This window comes from Herpailurus yagouaroundi, unplaced genomic scaffold, assembly GCF_014898765.1.
Source record: "Herpailurus yagouaroundi ecotype Mexico unplaced genomic scaffold, PumYag 29, whole genome shotgun sequence".
Classification (NCBI taxonomy): Eukaryota; Metazoa; Chordata; class Mammalia; order Carnivora; family Felidae; genus Herpailurus; species Herpailurus yagouaroundi.
This window is the reverse complement of record NW_024412377.1, coordinates 32,860,192-32,883,327: the sequence shown is the minus strand read 5'-3', so window position 1 is coordinate 32,883,327 and position 23,136 is coordinate 32,860,192. Positions and strand designations below refer to the sequence as shown.

General features: G+C 39.0%; 1 protein-coding gene across 2 annotated transcripts in view; it reads left to right on the top strand.

Moving 5' to 3' along the window:
- MROH2B (maestro heat like repeat family member 2B) overlaps window positions 1-23,136 on the top strand; it is a 67,755-nt gene that overhangs the window by 5,901 nt on the left and 38,718 nt on the right. For both annotated transcript variants that reach the window (XM_040496091.1, XM_040496102.1), the window contains exons 4-16: window positions 684-824; window positions 1,172-1,264; window positions 1,356-1,425; window positions 3,306-3,419; window positions 4,535-4,608; window positions 7,050-7,172; window positions 7,907-8,020; window positions 10,086-10,242; window positions 10,389-10,429; window positions 11,321-11,462; window positions 12,020-12,063; window positions 14,331-14,438; window positions 17,930-18,046. In XM_040496091.1, the coding sequence (XP_040352025.1) occupies window positions 684-824; window positions 1,172-1,264; window positions 1,356-1,425; window positions 3,306-3,419; window positions 4,535-4,608; window positions 7,050-7,172; window positions 7,907-8,020; window positions 10,086-10,242; window positions 10,389-10,429; window positions 11,321-11,462; window positions 12,020-12,063; window positions 14,331-14,438; window positions 17,930-18,046 (1,338 nt within the window). The remainder of the gene's footprint in view (window positions 1-683; window positions 825-1,171; window positions 1,265-1,355; window positions 1,426-3,305; window positions 3,420-4,534; window positions 4,609-7,049; window positions 7,173-7,906; window positions 8,021-10,085; window positions 10,243-10,388; window positions 10,430-11,320; window positions 11,463-12,019; window positions 12,064-14,330; window positions 14,439-17,929; window positions 18,047-23,136) is intronic.

Sequence of the window (23,136 nt, the reverse complement as noted above, 5' to 3'; positions counted from 1 at the left end):
CGGAGCCTGGAGCCTGCTTCAGATTCTGTGTCTCCTTCTCTCTCTGCCTCTCCCCTGTTCATGCTCTGTCTCTGTCTGTCTCAAAAATAAATAAAAACATTTAAAAATTTTTTAAAAAATGAATATGAGGGAAATTTTAAATCTGTTAGCATATTGAAAGAAAGTGACCATTAGAGAAAGGTTTAAGAAATCTTTTCTTTTCTTTTTTTTAATGGTTATATTTATTTTTGAGACAGAGAGAGACAGAGCATGAACAGGGGAGGGGCAGAGAGAAAGGGAGACATAGAATCCAAAGCAGGCTCCAGGCTCTGAGCTATCAGCACAGAGCCCCACGCAGGGCTCCAACTCGTCAACCGCAAGATCATGACCTGAGCCGAAGTCCGACGCTCAACCGACTGAGCCACCCAGGCACCCCAAGAACTCTTTTCTTAAGAAAGACATAGGGAGACAGGAAAAATACTAAAATGAGTAATAGTATAGATATAGGTGTAGATATAGCTATAAATACAAATATAAATATAATTGCCTCATGCAATGATCTTAACCATTTTTTGAAGGAATCTTTCTTGGTTGAAAACAGGGAGGAAAGTTTTTGGGGGTTGTCTAAAGCCCCTGATATTCTGAGAAATGTACAAAAAACATAGTGAAATATTAGAAATGGTATTTGTTTGCTGCCTCTGCAGACTTTGGCCATTGTTAAGGCGCATGGCCCCACGGTGAGCCTGCTGCTTCATCGGGAAGACCTCTGCGAATATGCCCTGGACCAGGTACCCTGGCTCCTGAACCAGTATAAAGACAAAGAGATTGATTTCCACGTCACTCAGGTAAGAGCCACGCCCTAAAGGAACCGATTCAGAGTCTACTGGAAACCATCCGGAAAGACAGTAAATCCCAAGAGGCCCCAGGGAACTGAAATACTGGTTTGGGCAGCTGAACTTAAATATTTTTTGAGGAATAGGAGGTAGAGAAGAGGTTGGCATAGCTGGGTGATGGAATCTCCAAAAAGAGATTAAGAATTTTCTTTTCAAGCTGCTGAGGCACGAATCACTAAAGAAAACTGGTAACTGCAGGAAGGTGATGGGTTTGCCTCACAAAACGTAATTGTCTTCCACATCCTGTGCTGCTGCTTCACAGGCAGCCTCCAACTAACGTTTGAGAGCTTTCATTCTAGAGTCTAAAACAAATATTGACCGCGGTGGTCCTTTATGATGCTGCCCTTCCAAAGGGCTTGAGAAAAACCATCTTTATCAATTTACTCCACCAGGTAAGAAAACCCTGCTGTCAGATCTGATTGTTTCACTTTCACTGGTTTTCTGTTGTTAACATCTCCCTCCTGGTTCTTCTTTCTCATTCAGGTGTGCAGAGTTTCACAGCCTCCAGTAAAGGAAAATGAAATTGAAGCTTCAAGCTGTTTCCTCATTCTAGGTAGGACCCAGCATCCAGAGGGCTTTCAATAAAAATGTTTCCCAATGATGATGACAACAATGATGAAGGGGGTGCAAACTATCACATTAGTTATTTCACACACACACACACACACACACACACACAAAACATTCCTTCAAACTCACAGTATTCTGTGCCTCTCCCTATCCTACCCATTCCCAAGAGAAGCGCAACAGGTAGGGGAATCAATTAATTACTCTGGTTTCCCCAGAAGTCCTTTACTTCTAGTTCTAAAACCAGAAAATTTCCAGACATACTTTGGGGATTAACCCCTTTCCAGATATATGGTTGGCAAATACTTTTCCCATCCCATATATTGCTTTTTCATTTTGTTAATTTATTTTTTTCTGCTGAGCAGAAGATTTTTGGCTTGGTATAGTTCTGCTTATTTATTTTTGCCTTTGTTGCCTTTGGTGTCAAATCCAAAAAGATCATTCTAAGACCATTGTCAAGGAGCTTACCACCTATGTTTTCCTCCAGGAGCTTTATGGTTTCAGGTCTTACATTCATGTCACTTTTTTTTTTTAATTTTTTTTGACATTTATTTATTTTTGAGACAGAGAGAGAGACAGAGAGAGCATGAACAGGGGAGGGTCAGAGACAGAGGGAGACACAGAATCTGAAACAGGCTCCAGGCTCTGAGCTGTCAGCACAGAGCCCGACGCGGGGCTCGAACTCATGGACCGCGAGAGCATGACCTGAGCCGAAGTCGGACGCTTAACTGACGGAGCCACCCAGGTGCCCCTCATGTCACTTTTTTTAATTTGATCTTTGTATATGGTATAAGGTAAGGATCCAGTTTCATTCTTTGACATGTGGCTGTCCAGTTTTTCCAATTTATTGAAGAGTCTATCCTTTCCCTGGTATATTTTTTGGCTCCTTTGTCAAAAATTAATTGGCCACATATGCATGAATTTATTTCCAGGCAAACAAGGGTGAATTGGTAATCCTAGGGATACAAAATGCTTTTTTTTCTTGGTATTTGAGTTTATTTGAAACTGTGTCAAACCCAAAGTCATGCTTTTTTCTCCCCGGTTATCTCTTAGTACCTATTCCTTCTCTCTCTCTCTCTCTCTCTCTTTACTCTTTCCCTTTCCTTCTTGCTTTCACATCACAATACCACTTGTTGCCTGGTTAGAATAACAGGAATGAGTGGTAGAGGGAGCACAAAGCTCTCAGAGTCAGTATACAAACTCTGTTCTAACATAGACCCTAAGAAGTAAGGACAAGAGCAATCCCATACCTCCCAGACATCCTCCCTCCCCCAAAAATGCCATTTCTATTACTTCACTACATACCTTTCTATTATATCCTAGGTCTTTCCTAATTGATCCCTCTGTTTTTATTCTTTCCTCTGTTCTATGCTCGATGTAATTAACTGTTTCACCTTATCTCTGATAAGTGTGAACCTAAACTGCTCTACTCACATCAGGCCTTCCCTCTCTTCCCTGCTTCCTGCCTTACTCCTGTAGCTCTCTAGTTCCACAAATGGTGAAGCATCACTCCAACCTTTGCCTCCATGTTCATAAGGCATTCTCCCCCTGCCTCCTCTCCTTTCCTCCTCTCATATTGAATTAGGGCCAACCCTAGTAACCTTATCTTAATTTGATTCCATTGTAAAAAACCTCATTTCCAAATAAAGTCATATTCACAGGCATGAACCGATGTGGACCTAAGTATATAAATCTCTCTTAGTGACCAAACTGCCTAATTCTGTGTTGCTAAAGATGCACCAATATCATAAAATCTAATTACCAACCAAAGAGTGACAATCTTCATGGAATCCCCCCTTTCCCATTTGCAAGTATTTTACCTAAGGTGAAAATGAGTTCTGTGACCAGCATTTCTTCAACCTTCAGCCCATTCCAACCCTGCAGACCTGATGGAATTTTTTGATGAACAATTGAGAAATAATAATGAAACCTTTCGAACGGGAATCTTGACTTTGTTAAGATCGGCTATCAATGCTGAGGGTAAGCAAAGGGATGAAGTCACAGTGGTTTATTTTGTGCCAAGAAGAAAACTGAAGCCTATGCATTCTCTAACTCTATTCTATGTCTTTGGGGTGTTTATAGAGGATCACATTCAAGTGAAACTCTGTCTTCTCTGTCATCTACAATCTACTAATTTTAAACAGGCATTTTCAATCACCTCTCTTCTTTCATGATATTTAGAGATATACCTAGGGGAGAAGGACAAGTAGAATTAGAATTTAAAAGATCTAGGGGCGCCTGGGTGGCGCAGTCGGTTGAGCGTCTGACTTCAGCCAGGTCACGATCTCGCGGTCCGTGAGTTCGAGCCCCGCGTCAGGCTCTGGGCTGATGGCTCAGAGCCTGGAGCCTGTTTCCGATTCTGTGTCTCCCTCTCTCTCTGCCCCTCCCCTGTTCATGCTCTGTCTCTCTCTGTCCCCAAAATAAATAAACGTTGAAAAAAAAAATAAATAAAATAAAAGATCTAGTACGCTGGTTAAGTGGCCCAATAAATAGAGAGTAGGTGGGAGGAATGCACAATATTCTAGAGATTAGTACATTTAGAAAAGAGCAGAATTTAATGAAATATCATATTTCATTAATGCCAAGAAGCACATACTTTCATGATATTGGAGTGCATCTCATAATTGATACCATCTTTAATTATAATCGGCCACTATAAGGGGTTTTTTGGTACAATACAAAATAATGATGTCTCATAAAGTTGATGATATCTTGGATTCAATACAATATGAATTATATTACATTATAATATTTTTAAAAATTAAGTTAACCCTGGGATTTACTGAAGAATCAGCAGACAAGAAACATAGTCTCACAAAATTTAAAGCTAATCCATTGGGCATGATATATTGAGTCCACTTTGGAACCTAACATTTTAAACAAGAGGAAACCAAATACAATAGGGAGCAAAGAGAGCAATTAACATCTTTTAAAAATTGGAAAAGAAGAGAGTAAGAGAAAACTGAATAACATGAAATGTTATGGACAAAAGACTTTGCAGTTATGTGCCATAAGTCTAATAGGTTTTCATCAGTCCTAAAACATACTGTACTCCTACTGAACCCAGTCTCTTAATTTCTCTCCCTGTCTTTCAGAGCCCAAATTGAGGGATTATATCACTTCAATTGAAAGAACAGTCAAAATTGTCATGGGCGACCTCAGTATAAAAGTAAGAGAATTAATGGGGGCTTTGATTTTTGATGATGTTTTAATGAATTAATGAAATGGTTTTGATTCTTTAAAAATCTACTTATGAGATTTCTTTATAAAGAGCTCAGTGATGAATTCTATTTTTAGTAGAATTCCATCTTTCCCTGAAAGATAAACTATATCAAGGTAAATTCTAAAGTACACTCAGTTCAAGGGCTTACTAGTATAAAAAAAGATTTTTGCCTAGAGCATCACAGAGCTATGCTCTTCAAGTAGTTTTAAAATTGTTAATTATAAAAATAACATATCTTCCTCCAAAAAAATAATAACCCCTAAACCTGTTTTTTTTTTTTAATTTTAGCTTAGATACCCTATTTTCCAACTAGGAAGCACCTACAGCAAGTCTTGAACATAGTAGATTGTGCAATATTTCCTGATTATTTGATTAAAGCATTCCATATCAGAAAAGATATATAACGTGTACTGAAACAAATGTAAAAACTAGAAATTATTGTATTTTTTAAATTAAAACCATATTTTGTTTGGATCAAAGTCCTATACAGAAACCAATGAAAATAAGAAAATTCCCCTAAGAGGCTTTGGTCTACAATGATTATAACAAAAGCTATGCAGTAAATAACAAAAATTATGTTAAGCAAAATAAGTCAGTCAGAGAAAGACAAATGCCATATTATTTCACTCATATATAGAATTTTAGAAACAAAACAGATGAACATAAGGGAAAGAAGGAAACAGGCTGTTAACTATAGAGAACAAATTGAGGGCTGAAGTGGGGGTGGGTGGGGAAATGGGCTAAATGTGTGATGGGGATTAAGGAGGTCACTTGTTTGGATGAGCACTGGGTGTTACATGTAAGTGATGAATCACTAAATTTTATTCCTGAAACCAATATTACACTACATGTTAACTAACTAGAATTTAAATTAAAAGTTGAGGAGCACCTGGGTGGCTCAGTCAATTAAGCATCTGACTTCCGCTCAGGTCATGATCTTGCAGTTCATGGGTTCAAGCCTTGTGCTGGGCTCTCTGCTGACACCTCAGAGCCTGAAGCCTGCTTCATATTATGTGTCTCCCCCTCTCTCTGCCCCTCCCCTGCTTGCACTCTCTCTCTCTCAAAAATGAATAAACATTAAAAATAATTTTTAATTGAAACAACAAAAAAATAAATAATAAAAAATAGTTAATAAACAGTGGAGTGATTACATATAAAAAACCTTGTCCAGTAAGTGGCCAAGCCAATTGAAAAAGTACTAAAAGAGTTTAGGGTAGAATAAAAGAGGACAGAAACTTTAAGGAAGTCCAGCTCCCCAGGCAAAAATAGAAAATTTGTAACTTTTTTTTCTCACTTAGGTAGACTACTAGTACCTTTATGCTAATTGCTAATTGCTACCATGTGGCCTAACTCCTTATTCAAAATTATTCTTTTTTTCCAACTCTCCATTAAAGCACCCATTCAGTAAAGAATTAGATCTGAGCTTTCATTCCTCAGGGAAGCAATCCAATAAGCAAAACTAATTATTTAAACATTGTAATACAGGTTCATAATCCCTTGTTCTAATCCCTGAGGCCAGATATATTTCAGAATTCACAACCTTCCTGATTTCAGAAAAACATTTCTGTGACAGGAGTCACAAACTCATTAATATCTCTGCAAGAAAACATATGCATATTCACACTACATTGAATAAGTAAAGACTATAGTTTTAAAACAGTTCAGTTGGGTTTTGCCACCAAATGAGTTAGTGCCAAACTCAAGAAACAGAATTCCAGTTTCCAGCATTATTTGGGTTTTGAAATTGTAGGTAAAAGATTGTAGATCTGTAGTTCAACTTGCTATCTTTCACTGAGGATTTTAAAAGCAAGGCAGTGCTTTTTTTAGCCCACAGTACCAAAATTTCATCATCTATAGTAATAGAGGATATGTTTTGGGAACTAGGGAGAAAGATTTTGGCTGTAGAGAGCTTTCCCCAAACATTAAAAAAAAAAAGCAGAAAACAAAAAAGGGGTGCCTGGGTGGCTCAGCCAGCTAAGCATCCATCCCACTCTTGATCTCAGCTCTGGTCACGATCTCATGTTTCATGACATCAAGCCCCAAGTCAGGCTATGTGCTGACAGCACAGAGCCTGCTTGGGATTCTCTCTCTCCCTCTCTCTTTGCCTCTCCCCTGCTCACGCACTCATGCTCTCTTTCTTTCTCCCTGTCTCTCAAAATAAATAAATAAACACTTAAAAAAAGAAAGAGATGCTTTCCTGTAACCCCTTAAATCATAAACTATAGCTTACTTCCTCCTCCATCTATTTATAGTACCATCATTCAATTTATACTCCTTTTTGGAAAGGTTCCCACTAAATAATCCATGAAAGTTAAAGGACAGGAGAAGCTAAATTTATATTCTGCCCAATGTAGAAGAATGTTGCAAATACATTTTTATGATTCTAGGTAAGGAATTCCACTCTCCTCCTTATCCAAACCATGTGTGAAAAATGCTACATCGAAGCCAGGGAAGGATGGCCACTGATTGATTACATCTTCTCCCAGTTTGCCATGTCCAACAAGAATCTGGTATGATGAAGAGGGTGCGGTTTTGAAAGCTACACTGTAACTAGGACAGTTGACTCAACTGGTTTGTTTGTTTTTTAATGGCTGAGGTTCAATTCAATGACTGATTTAGAAGTTATATTTCAATCTTATCACTTTCATTGAAAGATTTTTCAGCCTTTAGTGTTCTCCTCAGTTTTCTTTCACTGATACCACTTTCAACTTATGATAAACCCCAGGTAGGTGAAACTATGGTTTTCCCTAAGGAGGAGACAACCTTTCCTCAAAGGCTTGGGACAGGGGTAGAGAAAATGAATTACTTCCGAGAAAACAAGACACATCCACTCTTGCTGCACTGGGGTTGACTTCCTGAAGACCATGTGGGTAAGAGCTCTGTGATCTTAGTAAGACCACGACAGCTGAAATTACAGTCCACTCCACTAGGAAGAAGTGTCTTTGAAAATTTTGCCCCAGAGAAAATGGCAAAGGCCTGAGGGAGAGAGAGAACATCTGCAGTTCAAGGATCCTCACAATTTTTGCTTTTCTGCTTTATCCAGAAGTGTGTTCTAACCCATTCCTCCAAGGAACACTTTAAAACAGAAATTAGACACTGAAGACCAAGATTGCTGGGTTCCTTGAGCCCCTTAATTTGAGTGACTACATCCTCCACTCCAGAGTCTGAGAACGCATCCAAGTAAGGTCAGAGGGGATCAGCAGGAGGGACTATTAACAAGTCACCTGTTTCATCTTTCTTGAAGGAAAAACCAATGAAACCTAATTCCCATGAGGATGAAAAGGGAGAGAAATCTGTTCGGGAACTAAGCCTTGAGGTCTTAAAAACCCTAGACCCACTGGTCATTGGCATGCCCCAGGTAAGGGGTCTTTTGTCACCACTGACAGTTACTTTGATCATCTTTCGGAAGCTCTGCCCATTTAGGAGTAAAGACAAGAATTTGTCCTTCATGTGTCATCAGCTTTTTGATGCTCTCATTAGAGGAAGTGCATTACCATGCTCAGTGCCCAAAACATGGTAGTTTCTCAAAAACAGGTGTTGAATTAATTCATGATCTCTTATATCTGGATAGCCAGTGAGAGTTTACAAGCACCTTAATATATTGTTTCTCTTCTTCCCCTGACATGTCTAGACATAACAGTAAGTGATGTGTGGAGATATTGATTCAGTGAATGCTAACCTTTTCCCATTCATCTGAGAAGGTGTTGAAAGGACATATTCTCAGACTTCACCTGAGGGTTAAAAATAATCTGCACCTTAAGGGGAATAAGCCTCAGAAGCTGTATTTTCCCTAAGCAAAAATAACCTGAGAAAGGATTAACTGACTAGAAATGCATAGCACAGACAGGAGAAAATCAACAGACCAATTTAAATGGATCAGTTTCATCTAGGATGGCATTTTAAGATGTGGTTCTTGGATTATCTAAAATATTTCTTTAAAATGCAGATCTCCATACCCCAGACCTACTGAATCAACGTTCTGAGCAAGGGGCCCATGAATCTGCATGCAAATAAGTACCAATATTTCCGATGCATACTAAAGTTTGAAACATTTCAATCTAAAGATAAATGATGAAAAGAAGTCTCGGGCCATACTCTTGTGGGCCTGAAATGCCAAATCACTACCTTGTGTTGGATAGCCATTCAAAATTTGAAACAAAAGCTAAACATTTAAAATGATAACTTTAGGGGCACCTGGGTGGCTCAGTTGTTTGAGCATCTGACTTCAGCTCAGGTCATAATCTCGTAGTTCGTGGGTTCAAGGCCCACACTGGGCTCTGTGCTGACAGCTCAGAGCCTGGAGCCTTTTTCAGATTCTGTGTCTTCCTGTCCCTCCACTACTCATGCTCTGTCTCCCTGTCTCTCTCTCTCAAAAGTAAATAAACATTAACAATTAAAAAAAATTTTTTTTTCTTAATGTGTATTTATTTTTGAGACAGAGACAGAGCATGAGTGGGGGAGGGTCAGAAAGAGAGGGAGACACAGAATCTGAAACAGGCTCCAGGCTCTGAGCTGTCTGCACAGAGCCCAACGCGGGGCTCGAACTCACAGCCCGCGAGATCATGACCTGAGCCGAAGTCAGACGCTTAACCGACTGAGCCACCCAGGCGCCCCTACATTAAAAATTTTTTAAATGATAACTTTAAGAGATGAGTGTATTTACATAAGAATAGATTAAGAGCAAAAAGAGGGAGCTTGAGATCAGCTCCAACTTAACAGGAATAGGAGCAGGGTCATGAGAGAAGGAAAGAGATATGGAGGGGCATGGAAGATCTTATAATGATAAAAGGACAGGGCTTGGTGATTAAGTCTGGGTGACAAGACAAAAGGAAGAGTCCATGTTGACACCTAGGTTTCCATCAGGGCAAGGGAGTTTTCCAGAGAACATGAAACAGACTGACTATAGAAACAGGTGTTCCAGAATTTCAGAGCAAGAAGGTCAGCACCTGGAGCACAAACAGTAGCAGCAGCCCATTCACTGTCTGTGCCCAATCATCCTCTCTCAGAGCAGTCCATTCCAGTCTTTGAGTTTGGGGACGTATACAACTTTTTTTGGGTTGTCACATTGATAAGAGGCTTTGTGGCACTTGGTGAGTGGAGCCCAAGGATGCTAGACTTCCTGCATTTTGTAGAACTCATCTTCACAATGAAGGATTGTCCTGCCCCAAATTCCAGCAGCAAACCCATGCAGAAATGCTGAGTAACACTCACTACAACTAGCACCTGAAAATGAATGTGCTGTGCAGAGATTTTATATAATGACTTCATTTTGATTTGGCCTGAAGAGCAAAAAAAAAAAAAAAAAAAAAAAAAAAGGGCAAGTGAGAGAACCTACTCTAAATCAGGGGGCAACACAGAGTGAGGACCAAGGAGAAATCATGGAAAAGAACAGGCAATCCTTGTCTTGTGCCTTGTTTCCACAGGTGCTATGGCCAAGAATCCTGACTTTTGTAGTACCTGCAGAATACACAGGAACTTTGGACTACCTGTTTAATATCATCAGAAGCTTGATTATGGCAGAGGAAAGGAAGAAGAATAATGCACAGGAGTCAACAGCACTTGTCATCTCTACAGGAGCTGGTGCGTACATTCAAAAACAAAGCAAAACACTTCTCTTATGAGATGTTCATTTCCAGAAAGGCTACAGTACCTTGACCATACACCCAACTCCAATCTGAATTTTTCTAGCTGCCACAGCAATAATGAAAATCGCTTTCTCTTTCTAGTGAAACTTCCTTCACCACAACAGCTACTGGCCAGGCTTCTGGTGAGTGAGTTACAAATAACTAATGCTGGTTAAATTTAAGCCAATATAGATCATTGAGTTCTTTTTATTTTAACGTTTATTTATTTTTAAGAGACAGAGAGAGACAGAGTGTGGGGGTGGGGAGGGCAGAGAGAGAGGGAGACACAGAATCCAAAGCAGGCTCCAGGCTCTGAGCTGTCAGCACAGAGCCCGATGTGGGGCTTGAACCCACAAACCGTGAGATCATGACCTGAGCTGAAGTCAGACGCTTAATGGACTGAGTCACCCAGACACCGCATAGATCATTCAGTTCTAAATAAATGTTAATAAAAATTACGCAGCAACTCCAAACCAAAAGAAACACTAGAAAGGCATAATAAATGTTCTGCTAATGACACTCATTAAGATTGCCGGCAAGATTATCTTCTCACTCTGAAATGCTTGTTAAACTTAATTTATTATTTTAAAATAAGCATAGACTGAATTTGATCCCTAAGTACCATTCAAACAAATTCCACATCTATTATTTAGATTTCCTTCTTTCCCCCATAGATTGGGGAACTTAAATCTAAATCTATTATTTAGATTTCCTTTTTTCCCCCATATGTATCATTTGCTCAAATACCATTTCTACAGGCCCTTAATTAATAAATGTATCTAAGTGTTGGTACCCTCCATTTATTTTTGGTTGATGGTTTCTATATATTTTTTCACCTTTATCCTCAGATAAAAATTGGAGAGTATTGTCTAAGTATTAGCTTTGCTCTAAAATAAGTAAGAACAGACTGATGATTTGTTAAGATTGTCTACTGTAGGAATCAAGGGAATCCAGGATAGTGATAAATAGAAAAGGCAAGTAGGACTTTTAAATATACCTCAATTTGATTTGCCTTTTATCTTCCATTTTTTCAGGTAATATCTATGCTTGCCAGTTTAGGGAAATTATGTGGCGCTGGTGCAATAGGACTTCTGAAGATATTGCCTGAGATAATTCACCCAAAATTGGTAGACCTATGGAAAACACGCTTACCTGAGCTCCTGCAGCCTCTGGAAGGTACAAGCATTGGGATCAGGTCTTTATCCAACAAGGCAAGAACGCGAAGAAAAAGGCACCACTTCTCTGTCTAAAACCATTAGTGCTCATTCTAGGCAGTTAAAACAATGAACTTGATATGAAAGGTAGACAGCTACATTTTTTCCTTGACTCCTTATGTTCTATTTCTGTACCAAATACTTGTACTACAGGAGGATCTGGGGGTAACATTCTTAACAGGAACTCTTACTTTCGCTCTGGTCTTTTCCTTATATTTAGAGAAACTCCTTTTTGGTATTGTTCTAAAAAGTTATTACTATTTATGTTAGAATATTAAAATATGGTCACTTCAGTAGTGAGTGTTGAAAGTAGCAAAAAGCCTAAATTCTTATCATGGATTGAAGACTTTCTGCCCACCTGACTAGCACTTAAAGTTGGCAACATAGTAAATTACATCTGAAATAACTATCCTGTGTAAAGCTTGAAATGGGGCTCCAGCATCCACTGGGGACCTGGCAAGGGAGAAACAGAGTCCTGACCTTTGTTTTGCAGTTTATTGCATCAATTTCTATTTCTAGGAAAGAACACTAGCATCGTGCTATGGGAAACCATGCTGCTTCAGGTAAGGGTAGCTTCTAGACTAATAGTTCATGATGGGGTGATGAAATCCTTTAGAGTTACCCATCTTCACTACAAAGATCTGGATACCAAAGGACAGCAAACAACATTTCGTTTCCTTAACAAGAGGACTAGAATGTTAGAAGTGATCACTTCAGAAGTACAGTCTTTGTATCACCATAATTTGAACAATAATCTTAAATCTTTGATTTAAGAGTTTCAGATAGTTTTTGAAGATATCACTTACAAATATTTGTGTCTTTCTTAAATCTACTCTAATTTTCAGTTTTTCCTCTCCTTATAATTGCATTCTTTTACTGTTTATATAAAGAAACACAAATCGACATAATTTCCACTTCTATGCTTCTAAATGTAACTGTTTCTTCCTCTTTCTGTTTCTCACCATATTTTTCCTGATTTCTAAAAATCAGAGGGCCACATTACACCATTTTTCCAGAAAAAATCTCTTAGCTATAAATTTGTTGGACCTTTGGAACTGAACAGTGCCACAGACAGTGCCAAATCCCCCAAATGGTAAATTGGAGGTAGGAGTTGGATATTGGCTCTACAGAGAGGATTCTGATTTCAAGAGCCTACAGGAGGTCAAGGGGTTTGTGGGTAGGAAGCTTTTAATCAAGCAGGGTCTCCGTTCATAACCCACCTACATAGAAATTAACTATGGCTTCTTAAAAATGTCAAGTTTTAGTGACCTTTCCACATCACCTCCATGTGCCATCACTGCCCCTTCCAGAATCAGAATCTCTAAGACTGGTTCTTGAGAACTCCATGTTTTAAAGACTCCCACAAGGGATTCTTATCCGGTATGAGATTTGAAAGCAACTACTCTATTCTCCTGGTCCTTAATTCTAGGATCTACCTCTCCTAAATTCATGCTTCTTTTATCTTCCCCCTTCTCTCTCTCAAAATTCCTGCCTTATTTCCCCCCCCCCACTACCATTTTAAAGTAACTTTTCTTACTAGGAGAGAAGGTTCTTTTTCCAGAGGGAAGCCTCGAGAACATTCTTTTCCCTCTTCCAGTCTTGGGTGTGCTTCCATTTAGTCTTCTTCTTCCCAAACTGCTTGCCTGTGCCTTCTTCTCTTAGACTTCCAAGGCTGTTTAATTTCTTCTCATCAAAGGACCCACTCACTGAATGAGTTCCTATTAAGAAAATACATATAAATCTTCATTGGTTTTGAAATTAAATGTTCTTTTCTAAGCTTAAAGTAGGGAAAACACAGGAGAAATAATTGACTTTAGAAATTTCAATGGACTTTGTTCTCCAAAAAGACAAAAACACAATTTTATGTATTGTTCAATGAAGAAGGGCATGGGTTCAGATGACTGATTGAGGCCCTGGCTCAGAACAATTGGTGAAACCAGGAATATTTAGTTATTAGAGTTGAAGTTAGCAAAATGTACTTGTACATTTAATTGGTCCTTCAAGACATTTTAATTCTTTATTCAAAAAATGTCCCTTTCTCTTAGTATATAATAAAACAAACTAACATTGACAAATGGAGTTTTCCAAATCTGATTAAAACTTTAAAATGTTAACTTTAAGTTTCAGAATGGATTAGTTTCTATTTTAATCCTTTCAGCAATTTTTATTAAGAGGAACAAGGACGGCATTTACATGGAGTTGCTTCCACATTCTGTGTAACTTGTTCTTAAAGGGAATTCAGAACATAACAGAATATGGCTATTAAAATAAACTAAGAGGGGTGCCTGGGTGGCGCAGTCGGTTAAGCGTCTGACTTCAGCTCAGGTCATGATCTCCCGATCTGTGAGTTAGAGCCCGGCGTCAGGCTCTGTGCTGACAACTCAAAGCCTGGAGCCTGCTTCAGATTCTGTGTCTCCCTCTCTCTCTGCCCCTCCCCCACTTGTGCTCCATCTCTCTCTATCTCTCAGAATTGAATAAATGTAAAAAAAAAATTTTTTTAATAAATAAATAAATAAGATAAAATAAGAGGGGGGACCTGGCTGGCTCAGTCTGAGGAATGTGCAACTCTTAATTGCGGGGTTCTGAGTTTGAGCCCCACATTGGGTGCAGACATTCCAAAAAAATAATAATAAATAAATAAATAAATAAATAAATAAATAATCTTTAATAAAATAAGAGGAAAACTTCCAAAATGACCAACTTTTTGAATAGGAAAATGAGTAATCTCATTCAATATGTATCTATTCTTTGAAAAACTAAGGTAACAGAAAGTACCAAGAAAGTACATTAACCAGTTGTGTTCATATCTAACTTCCACTTCCTGCAACAGTTGCTCAAAGAATCTTTATGGAAGATCAGTGACATAGCCTGGACCATTCAATTGAGTCGAGATTTCAACCAGCAAATGAACAGTTACAGCAACACCTCCCTTGAGAAGGTTGGTTTTTCAACTAAGGGACTTTACTTCCTACTTTATAACCTAAAATGGCTGTTTAACTTCAAATTTGTCTGTACTACCACCAAAAAGAGGGATAAATTACTGGAAAAATGCTATCTTCTCTTCACCACGAATTGGACCAAAAATTATTCATAGGACTGCACCTACTACAAGGAAAACTGAGTAGTTCAGTGCCTTTGAGATAAATATGTACCTAGCTGAAATTCAGGTGTTCTGTTTTAAAGAAGGAAGAAAACTAGGTAATGAAGGAAAATAGTAGTCCCTGTCCCAGTACTGATTTAATATCAGCTTATGTATTGGTGCCCTTTGGGCCAGCTTTGTGAGGCAGGCCACAAGAAACCATCTACTACAATTTAACAAAAACTTAGAACTAAAAGAATGCTCAAAGACTAGATCTTTCCTTCCTCTATTCCCAGATGGCTTCTACCTAACCCTTTGAGTTGTAGTCATCCATTTCAAAAGGGATTCATTCCAGCTTCTGCTACTTACTACTGGTGTAACTTTAGGTAAATTACTTAACCTCTCTGGAGCCTCAGGATATTCATCTAAAATGAAAGTTATACTCTGTTCTGAGGGTTGTAGTGTTATAAGGGTTCAGTGAGATAAAGTATATAAAGTCCCTAGTGAAGTGCCAGGCCCAAGACTTGTGCTCCATAAAAAAGTAGATCAAGGTTATCATTATGGTTATATCATTTCTAATGATATTCCTAAGTCATCAGTTCTAGTATTAAGTATCTATTCCAACAAATTATTTATTATCAACTTCCAACTCTCCTATGCAATATTCAAAGTTCCTCTGATTGATTCTCTAATTTGGGAGAGTACTGATTCTCCAAATTGGTCTATCAAGCCTGCAGACAAACTCATCAGGAATATTTGGTGAACAATGCCTCATCTTCTCATATACGAACTACACTTGTGCATCTCATGTAATACCATTCGTCTGATAGCTTCCAGACTTACAAGATGAGTCCAAGGTAGTGGTGGTATGGGTAGACAGAGCAATTCAAGCAACGCGCTGCTTAAATGGCTCTCAGCCATTATACTTAACAACAAGAAAGTAAGAGTATACCAATTAGCTTTAGCTGCATAGCAAACTACCCCTAGTGGCTTAAAATAATAGGTTCCTACTTAGCTTACAATTTTGCAGATTGACAGCTTGGGCTGAGCTCACGGGAGGGGGCAGGGGGCAATCATCTGATATCAACTAGTCTCACTGGCATATACTGGGCATTGGCTGGTCTGTCATGATCTCAACTAGGACAAGTTTCTGATCCTTGTGGTCTCCCATCCTCCAGCAGGCCAGCCCAGGCTTGCTCTCATCATTGTGGTAATGAAGTATGCAAAGTCCCTTGGACAGGCACATTATTACTTCTGCCACATTCTATTGGTCAAAGCAAGTCACATGATAGAGGTGGGATGGAAAGGTTCTGGCTGTTTTTGCAATTGAACACATTTTTCCCCAGTTCTGAGATCCTGATTTCTGGGGTTCTTTGCCAAGTCTCAGAGGAAGAATGCACAATACACTGAATCTGACCAACATCAGCAGAGAAGCAATAAGTCAATATTATTGGGAGGCATCAAGGCCAACCCTTTACACATAAGTCCCCTTCATAATATCATTTTTTTTCTGCAGTGTAGGACTTTTGCAGACTCCTTCCTGTCCTTCCTCCAAGGTAGAGTTAAATGCACTCTAGCAGCTTTGGCTCTAATTAATATTTGTTCCCCTGTGGTATACAGTTTTTCTCATTATAGTTCTATTATCATGGGGGACTTTTGCCTGGAAATCCAAGAGTGCGAGGGGTGCCGCATCATTGGATTCTTACTCAGGCAGTTGTTCCACCAGTTCTATCACCTCATGTAGCCCTCTCATCCCTAGTTGGACTGATCTGTACAATTTCTCTTGAATGTCCTAATTTAACTCTATTGGTTACTACCAGTTTTTCCTTCCCTCTAGTGCCATAAGTTCCTTTTGATCCATAATGACGCTTCAATCACTACAATCCTTCAAACCCTACAGAGTCCTTAGAATGAACCTGCAACTCGCCAGTCTTCTCTACTGTATGTGACAAGATGGAAATTTTAAATAAGGAGATGGCAATCTGATATTATTGTTTATTTTTTTGAAAGACAGAGACAGAGAGAGAGAGAGAGAGAGAGAGAGAGCGTGTTAGCGGGGAAGGGGCAGAGAGAGAGGGAGACACAGAATCCGAAGCAGGCTCCAGGCTGTCAGCACAGAGCCCGACGCGAGGCTCCAACTCACGGACCATGAGATCATGACCTGAATCAATGTTGGAACCTTAACCAACTGAGCCACCCAGGCAATCCTATGATATTATATAGCTGTAGATAATTTTAGTCTTAGAAAACAAATTAAGACTTCATGACTTCATTTTTCTAGCCATATGGCAAGTATCTCCTCTTGTGAATTTTTTCCTTGTATCTTACCTCCACAATAATATAGATCTATCAATATGTGTACACACACACACACACACACACACACACACACACACACGTATACATACATACACATACACATATTTACATTCAGGCATGTGTTGTGTTCAAACAGAAGGCACTCTTGGGCTACCCTCTTCCCTCTGCCATAGTTCTAAATCTTGTATGGCTAAATGAACAAGAACAGAAAGTCATGTCTGTCTTGTCTTTTCTACATCTAGACATTACAGAGGTATCCATGTTAGGGCTAGCATAATGAATCCAACATTCTCATCAACTCAAGGGACGTGGAAGCCACAGAACTATGTCCCACATGCTCTCTTGCTCTCCCAAACTTGCACTGGGAGTTTTCCCTCTCTAATTCACTCAGAATCCCTTACTAAAAGATATACCATGTACGTAAAAGTTCTGTATGTATTTTCTCCTTCACCCTGGACACGTTCTACGGCACCTCTAGACAACTCACCCTACTCCTGAGAGAGATCCATAGTAGAGCTTACAAAGTATTATTTTCAAAACTATATAGATTAAATCTCCTAAACTATAAAGTAAGTTAATATACTTTGAAAGTTGACAATATCTGATGACATCATCTTTAAATAACTCAGTTTTCACTGAACATGTGTATTTTAAAAGCATTTATTGAGCATTTATTAGCTACCAGGGACTGCACTGAAAGCAATCAATAAAGCCCTCTGTTACCAAGAACTGAAATTCTGAGCACAAAGACAATCAAGAAAATTGAACATTACAGTAGGGAGTAAAAAGGTATTATAATGGCACATCACAAGGCATAGAGGAGTACAAAAGAGCACAGGTAAGGACAGAGCCTGGTGGGGAAGAAAACACTTTCAGGAAGAAATAATACTTGAAGTGCATGTTTAGTAAGTAGTCATTAAGTAACCCAAATTTCTGTCCTGTGGATAACTGTGTAAACTCTTTCCACTTTTCACTGGAGTTTTGCTTTCCGACCATTAACATTCTGTTCCTTGTTGTCTTTTGTTTTCCAGAAATTTCTTTGGAAAGCTTTGGGAACCACCTTAGCATCCTGCCAAGATACAGATTTTGTAAGCTCACAGATTAAGGAATTTCTCATTGCTCCCAACCAACTAGGAGATCAGCGGCAGGTAGGACTCCTTTCTCTCAATTTGTTCGTATAATGACGAAAACTAATTCCATTCAGACAACCACTGACAGGTCTTATGACAATGTCTTACTTGCCCAGAATCCATGGACACTTTCAAAATAATCCAACAGAATTTTTTCAGAAAATTCTGCTTTTCTGTTTAAATATCAATGTTCCATTATTTTTTAAATTTTAATTCCAGTATACTTAATATAAAATGGTATATTAGTTTCAAGTGTACAGTGTAGTGCTCATCATAAGTGTATTCCTAAACCCCTTTGCTTATGGAACTAAAAAGACCCCAAATAGCCAAAGCAATGTTGAAAAAGGAAAACAAAATTGGAAGCATCAAAACTCTAGACTTCAAGTTATATTACAAATCTGTAGTGATCAAGAAGGTATGGTAACTGGCACAAAAAAGACACCTAGAGCAACAGAACAGACTAGAAAACCCAGAAATGAACCAATAATTATATGATCAATTAATCTTCCACAAAGCAGGAAATAATATCCAATAGGAAAAAAAAAAGATACTTTTTCAACAAATGGTTTTGGGAAAACTGGACAGCAACACGCAAAAGAATGAAACTGGACCACTTTCTTATACCATACACAAAAATAAATTCAAAATGGATTAAAGGGGGAGGAGCCATGATGGCGGAACAGCACGGAAGTTTTTTGTGGGTCTTTTGTCCATGAAATACAGCCAGACCAACACTAAACCATCCTGCACAACTGGAAAACTGATCTGAGTATTGACACAACAATCGGCACAACCTGAACCACAGAATTCAGTAGGTACACTGTGTGGAGAGGTGAACTAGGGATAGAGAAGCCGCAGAGGGCAGGAAGCTGCTTTTATGTGTGGAGGGAGGACAGAGACAGGGGGGGGGGGTGCGGTGGAGAATACTAGAAAAGCATCCCTCCCCAAAAGCAGCTGGAGAGAAAGTGGAAAATTCGAAACAGCGCAGGGACTCAACTAAAAAGGGAGAAAGGAGAAAGGAGAGGGTTTAAATTCCATTAAGACTATAAACAGGGAAAGCGCAGAGTCTGAAACTCTGCAGCTCCATACCTGGTGGTGCTCTGGTGGGAAAGGTGAATCCCCAGGAGCTGAGTGGGGTCCAGGAGGTTCTCAGGCCACACAGGGAGAAGAGGTTCCACTGCTGGAAAGACGTTTGGTAGAGGCTGTGAGGCCACCTGGTCCCAGCAGACCCCAGAAGGCAGCCACATTCACTGGTGCTGGAGCAAGGTTGTTGAGAGTGAAGCCTGGTGCCAGATGTGTGTTGCGATTTTCCATGGTTCCTGAAATGCTGAGGCTACACTGTCTCGCGATTTTTTGTGGGGGAAGGCTGGCACCTGGCCGCAGTCTTGGGGCACCAGCAACAGCAGCAGCCAGCAGGCATTCCTGGGTGCAGCCAACATTCGGCCACTGCTCATTCAGCCATTGCTCAGTGAGACCCTCCCACAGAGGGGCAGAGCAGGTCAAAGCCGCAGTCCTTCGGAAGTAAGGGGCTGGGGAAAACAGCCGCATCTGAGACAAAGCTCGGGAGAGAGTTACTACCTGGGGCCTGGTCACGGAGAGTGGAAAAGCGGAGAGTGGAAGAGAGCTGAAGACGGAGGACCAGTGCGGGATTGCTGATTCGGTAGAACAGACTGGGTGGCGGGATGGCGCCATTTTTCACCGCCCGCGCATGCGCATGTGCACTGACGAGCACCGCAACAATCCACCCCAGTAGGCTAGCAGCGCCATCTAGAGGAGAGCAGAGCTGTTACACCGAGCCCCGCCCAACTGGGTCAACTTCGGTCTTCAAGAACACAAACCTCACTGCCGGCTTAATCTATGGACTATAAACAGCTACATGGACTGACCTCTAGGGGGAAACGAAGCAATTTCAGTCCAACTTCAATCTGTTAGCAGGTTCATCTATTCCATTTTTTTCTCTCTCTCTTTTTCCTTTTTCTCTTTTACAATTCTTTTTTTTTTCTTGAATACAGAAAGAGAAAAAACTCATTTTTATTTTCAGCTTTTATTAAAAATATCTGTCTTTAATTTTTATTACCATATTTTTTACTTCTGTGTAAATTTTTTCAAATTCTACTTTACTTCCATCATCTTATTCTAGTCTACTTCAGTGTACTCACCTTTTCAAATTTTCAAACAATTTCCTTTTTTCTTTCTTGTTCTTTTCTTCTCTTTTTCATTTCTTTTCTTTTTCTTCAATGCAGAAAGAGAAAAACTTCATTTTTACTTTCAATTTCTTTTAAAAATATTTTTATTTATTTTTTATTACTGTATTTTTTGCTTTTATGTAAATTTTTTCAAATTCTATCTTACTCCCATCATTTTATTTCAGTCTACTACAGTGTATTCACTTTTTCAAATTTTCAAACGATTTCTTTGTCTTTTCTTTTTTCTTTTTTTATCTTTTTTCTCCTTTTTTGTTTCTTTTCTTTTTTCTTAGATACAGAAAATGAAAAAATTCATATTTCTTTTTACTTTTTATTAAAAATATTTTTCTATAATTTTTTTCTACCATATTCTCTACTTTTGTGTATTTTAGTCTACTTTAGTGTATTCATTTTTTCAAATTCTCAAACGATTTCCTTATTTTTTTTTCTCTCCTTCCCTTTTTTTTTTTTGTTTCTCTAGTCTGTCAAACCACTTTCTACACCCAGACCAAAACACACCTAGGATCTAGCATCATCTATTCGATTTTTGTGTGGGTGTGTTTTTAAATTTTTTTTTTAACGTTTATTTATTTTTTTGGGACAGAGAGAGACAGAGCATGAACGGGGGAGGGGCAGAGAGAGAGGGAGACACAGAATCAGAAACAGGCTCCAGCCTCTGAGCCATCAGCCCAGAGCCCAATGCGGGGCTCGAACTCACAGACCGCGAGATCGTGACCTGGCTGAAGTCGGACGCTTAACCGACTGCGCCACCCAGGCGCCCCTGTGTGGGTGTGTTTTTAATTTTTAATTTTAATATTTTTTTAATTTTAATTTTTTAGTTTCAATTTTCTACTTCATTAATTCATTTTCTCCCTTCAAAATGACAAAACGAAAGAATTCACCCCAAAAGACAGAGCAGGAAGTAATGACAGCCAGCGATTTAACCAACACACAGACACAAGCAAGATGTCTGAACCAGAATTTAGAATCACGATAATAAGAATACTAGCTGGAGTCGAAAAAAGATTAGAATCCCTTTCTGCAGAGATAAAAGAAGTAAAAAATAGCGAGAATGAAATTAAAAATGCCACAACTGAGCTGCAATCACAGATGGATGCAGTGGTGGCAAGGATGGAAGAGGCGGAATAGAGAATCAGCGATATAGAGGACAAACTTACAGAGAATAATAAAGCAGAAAAAAAGAAAGAGATTAAGGCAAAAGAGCACGATTTAAGAATTAGATAAATCAGTGACTCATTAAAAAGGAACAACATCAGAATCATAGGGGTCCCAGAGGAGGAAGAGAAAGAAATAGGGCTAGAAGGGTTATGTGAGCAAATCACAGGGGAAATGTTTCCTAACCTGGGGAAAGAGACAGACATCAAAATCCAGGAAGCACAGAGGACTCCCATTAGATTCAACAAAAACCGACTATCAACAAGGCATATAGTCAAATTCACAAAATACTCAGGCAAGCAGAGAAACATGAAAGCAGCAAGGGAAAAAAAGTCCCTAACCTACAAGGGAAGACATATCAGGTTTGCAGCAGACCTATCCACAGAAACTTGGCAGGCCAGAAAGGAGTGGCAGGATGTATTCAGTGTGCTGAATCAGAAAAATATTCAGCCAAGAATTCTTTATCCAGCAAGGCTGCCATTCAAAATAGAAGGAGAGATAAAATGTTTCCCAGACAAACAAAAATTAAAGGAGTTTGTGACCACTAAACCAGCCCTGCAAGAAATTTTAAGGGGGACTCTCTGAGGGGAGAAAAGAGGAAAAAACACAATATTAGAAAGGATCAGAGAACACCAACAGAAATTCCACCTCTACAAGCATCATAATGGTAATAAATTCATATCTTTCAGTACTCACACTAAACGTCAATGGACTCAATGCTCCAATCAAAAGACATAGGGTAACAGAATGGATAAGAAAACAAGACCCATCTATATGCTGTTTACAAGAGACCCACTTTAAACCTAAAGACACCTACAGATTGAAAATAAGGGGATGGAGAACCATCTATCATGCAAATGGTCAACAAGAGAAAGCCAGAGTAGCCATACTTATATCAGACAATCTAGACTTTAAAATGAAGAATATATCAAGAGATGCAGAAGGGTATTATATCATAATCAAGGGGTCTATAGACCTAACAATTGTAAACATTTATGCACCAAATGTGGGAAAACCCAAATATAAAAATCAGTTAATCACAAACATACAGAAACTCATCAATAGTAATACGATAATAGTAGGAGACTTCAACACCCTACTCACAACAGACCATCTAATCAAAAAATCAACAAGGAAACAATGGCTTTGAATGACACATTGGACCAGATGGCCTTAACAGATATATTCAGAAGATTTCATCCTAAGCAATGGAATATGTATTCTTCTCCAGGGCACATGGAATGTTCTCCAGAATCGATCACATACTGGGAAAAAAATCAGCCCTCAACAAGTACAAAAAGATAGAGATCATACCGTGCATATTTTCAGACCACAGCACTATGAAACTCGAAATCAACCACAAGAAAAAATTTGGAAAGGTAACAAATACTTGGAGGCTAAAGAACATCCTACTAAAGAAAGAATGGGCTAACCAAGCAGTTAAAGAAGAAATTAAAAGTATATGGAAGTCAACAAAAATGATAGCACCACAACCCAAAACCTCTGAGATGCAGCAAAGGCAGTCATAAGAGGAAAGTATATAGCAATCCAGGCCTTCCTGAAGAAGGAAGAAAGATCTCAGATACACAACCTAACCTTACGCCTTAAGGAGCTGGAAAAAGAATAGCAAATAAAACCCCAAACCAGCAGAAGATAGGAAATAATAAAGATTAGAGCAGAAATTAATGCTATTGAAACCAAAAAAAAAAAAAAAAAAAAAAACCAATAGAACAGATCAATGAAACC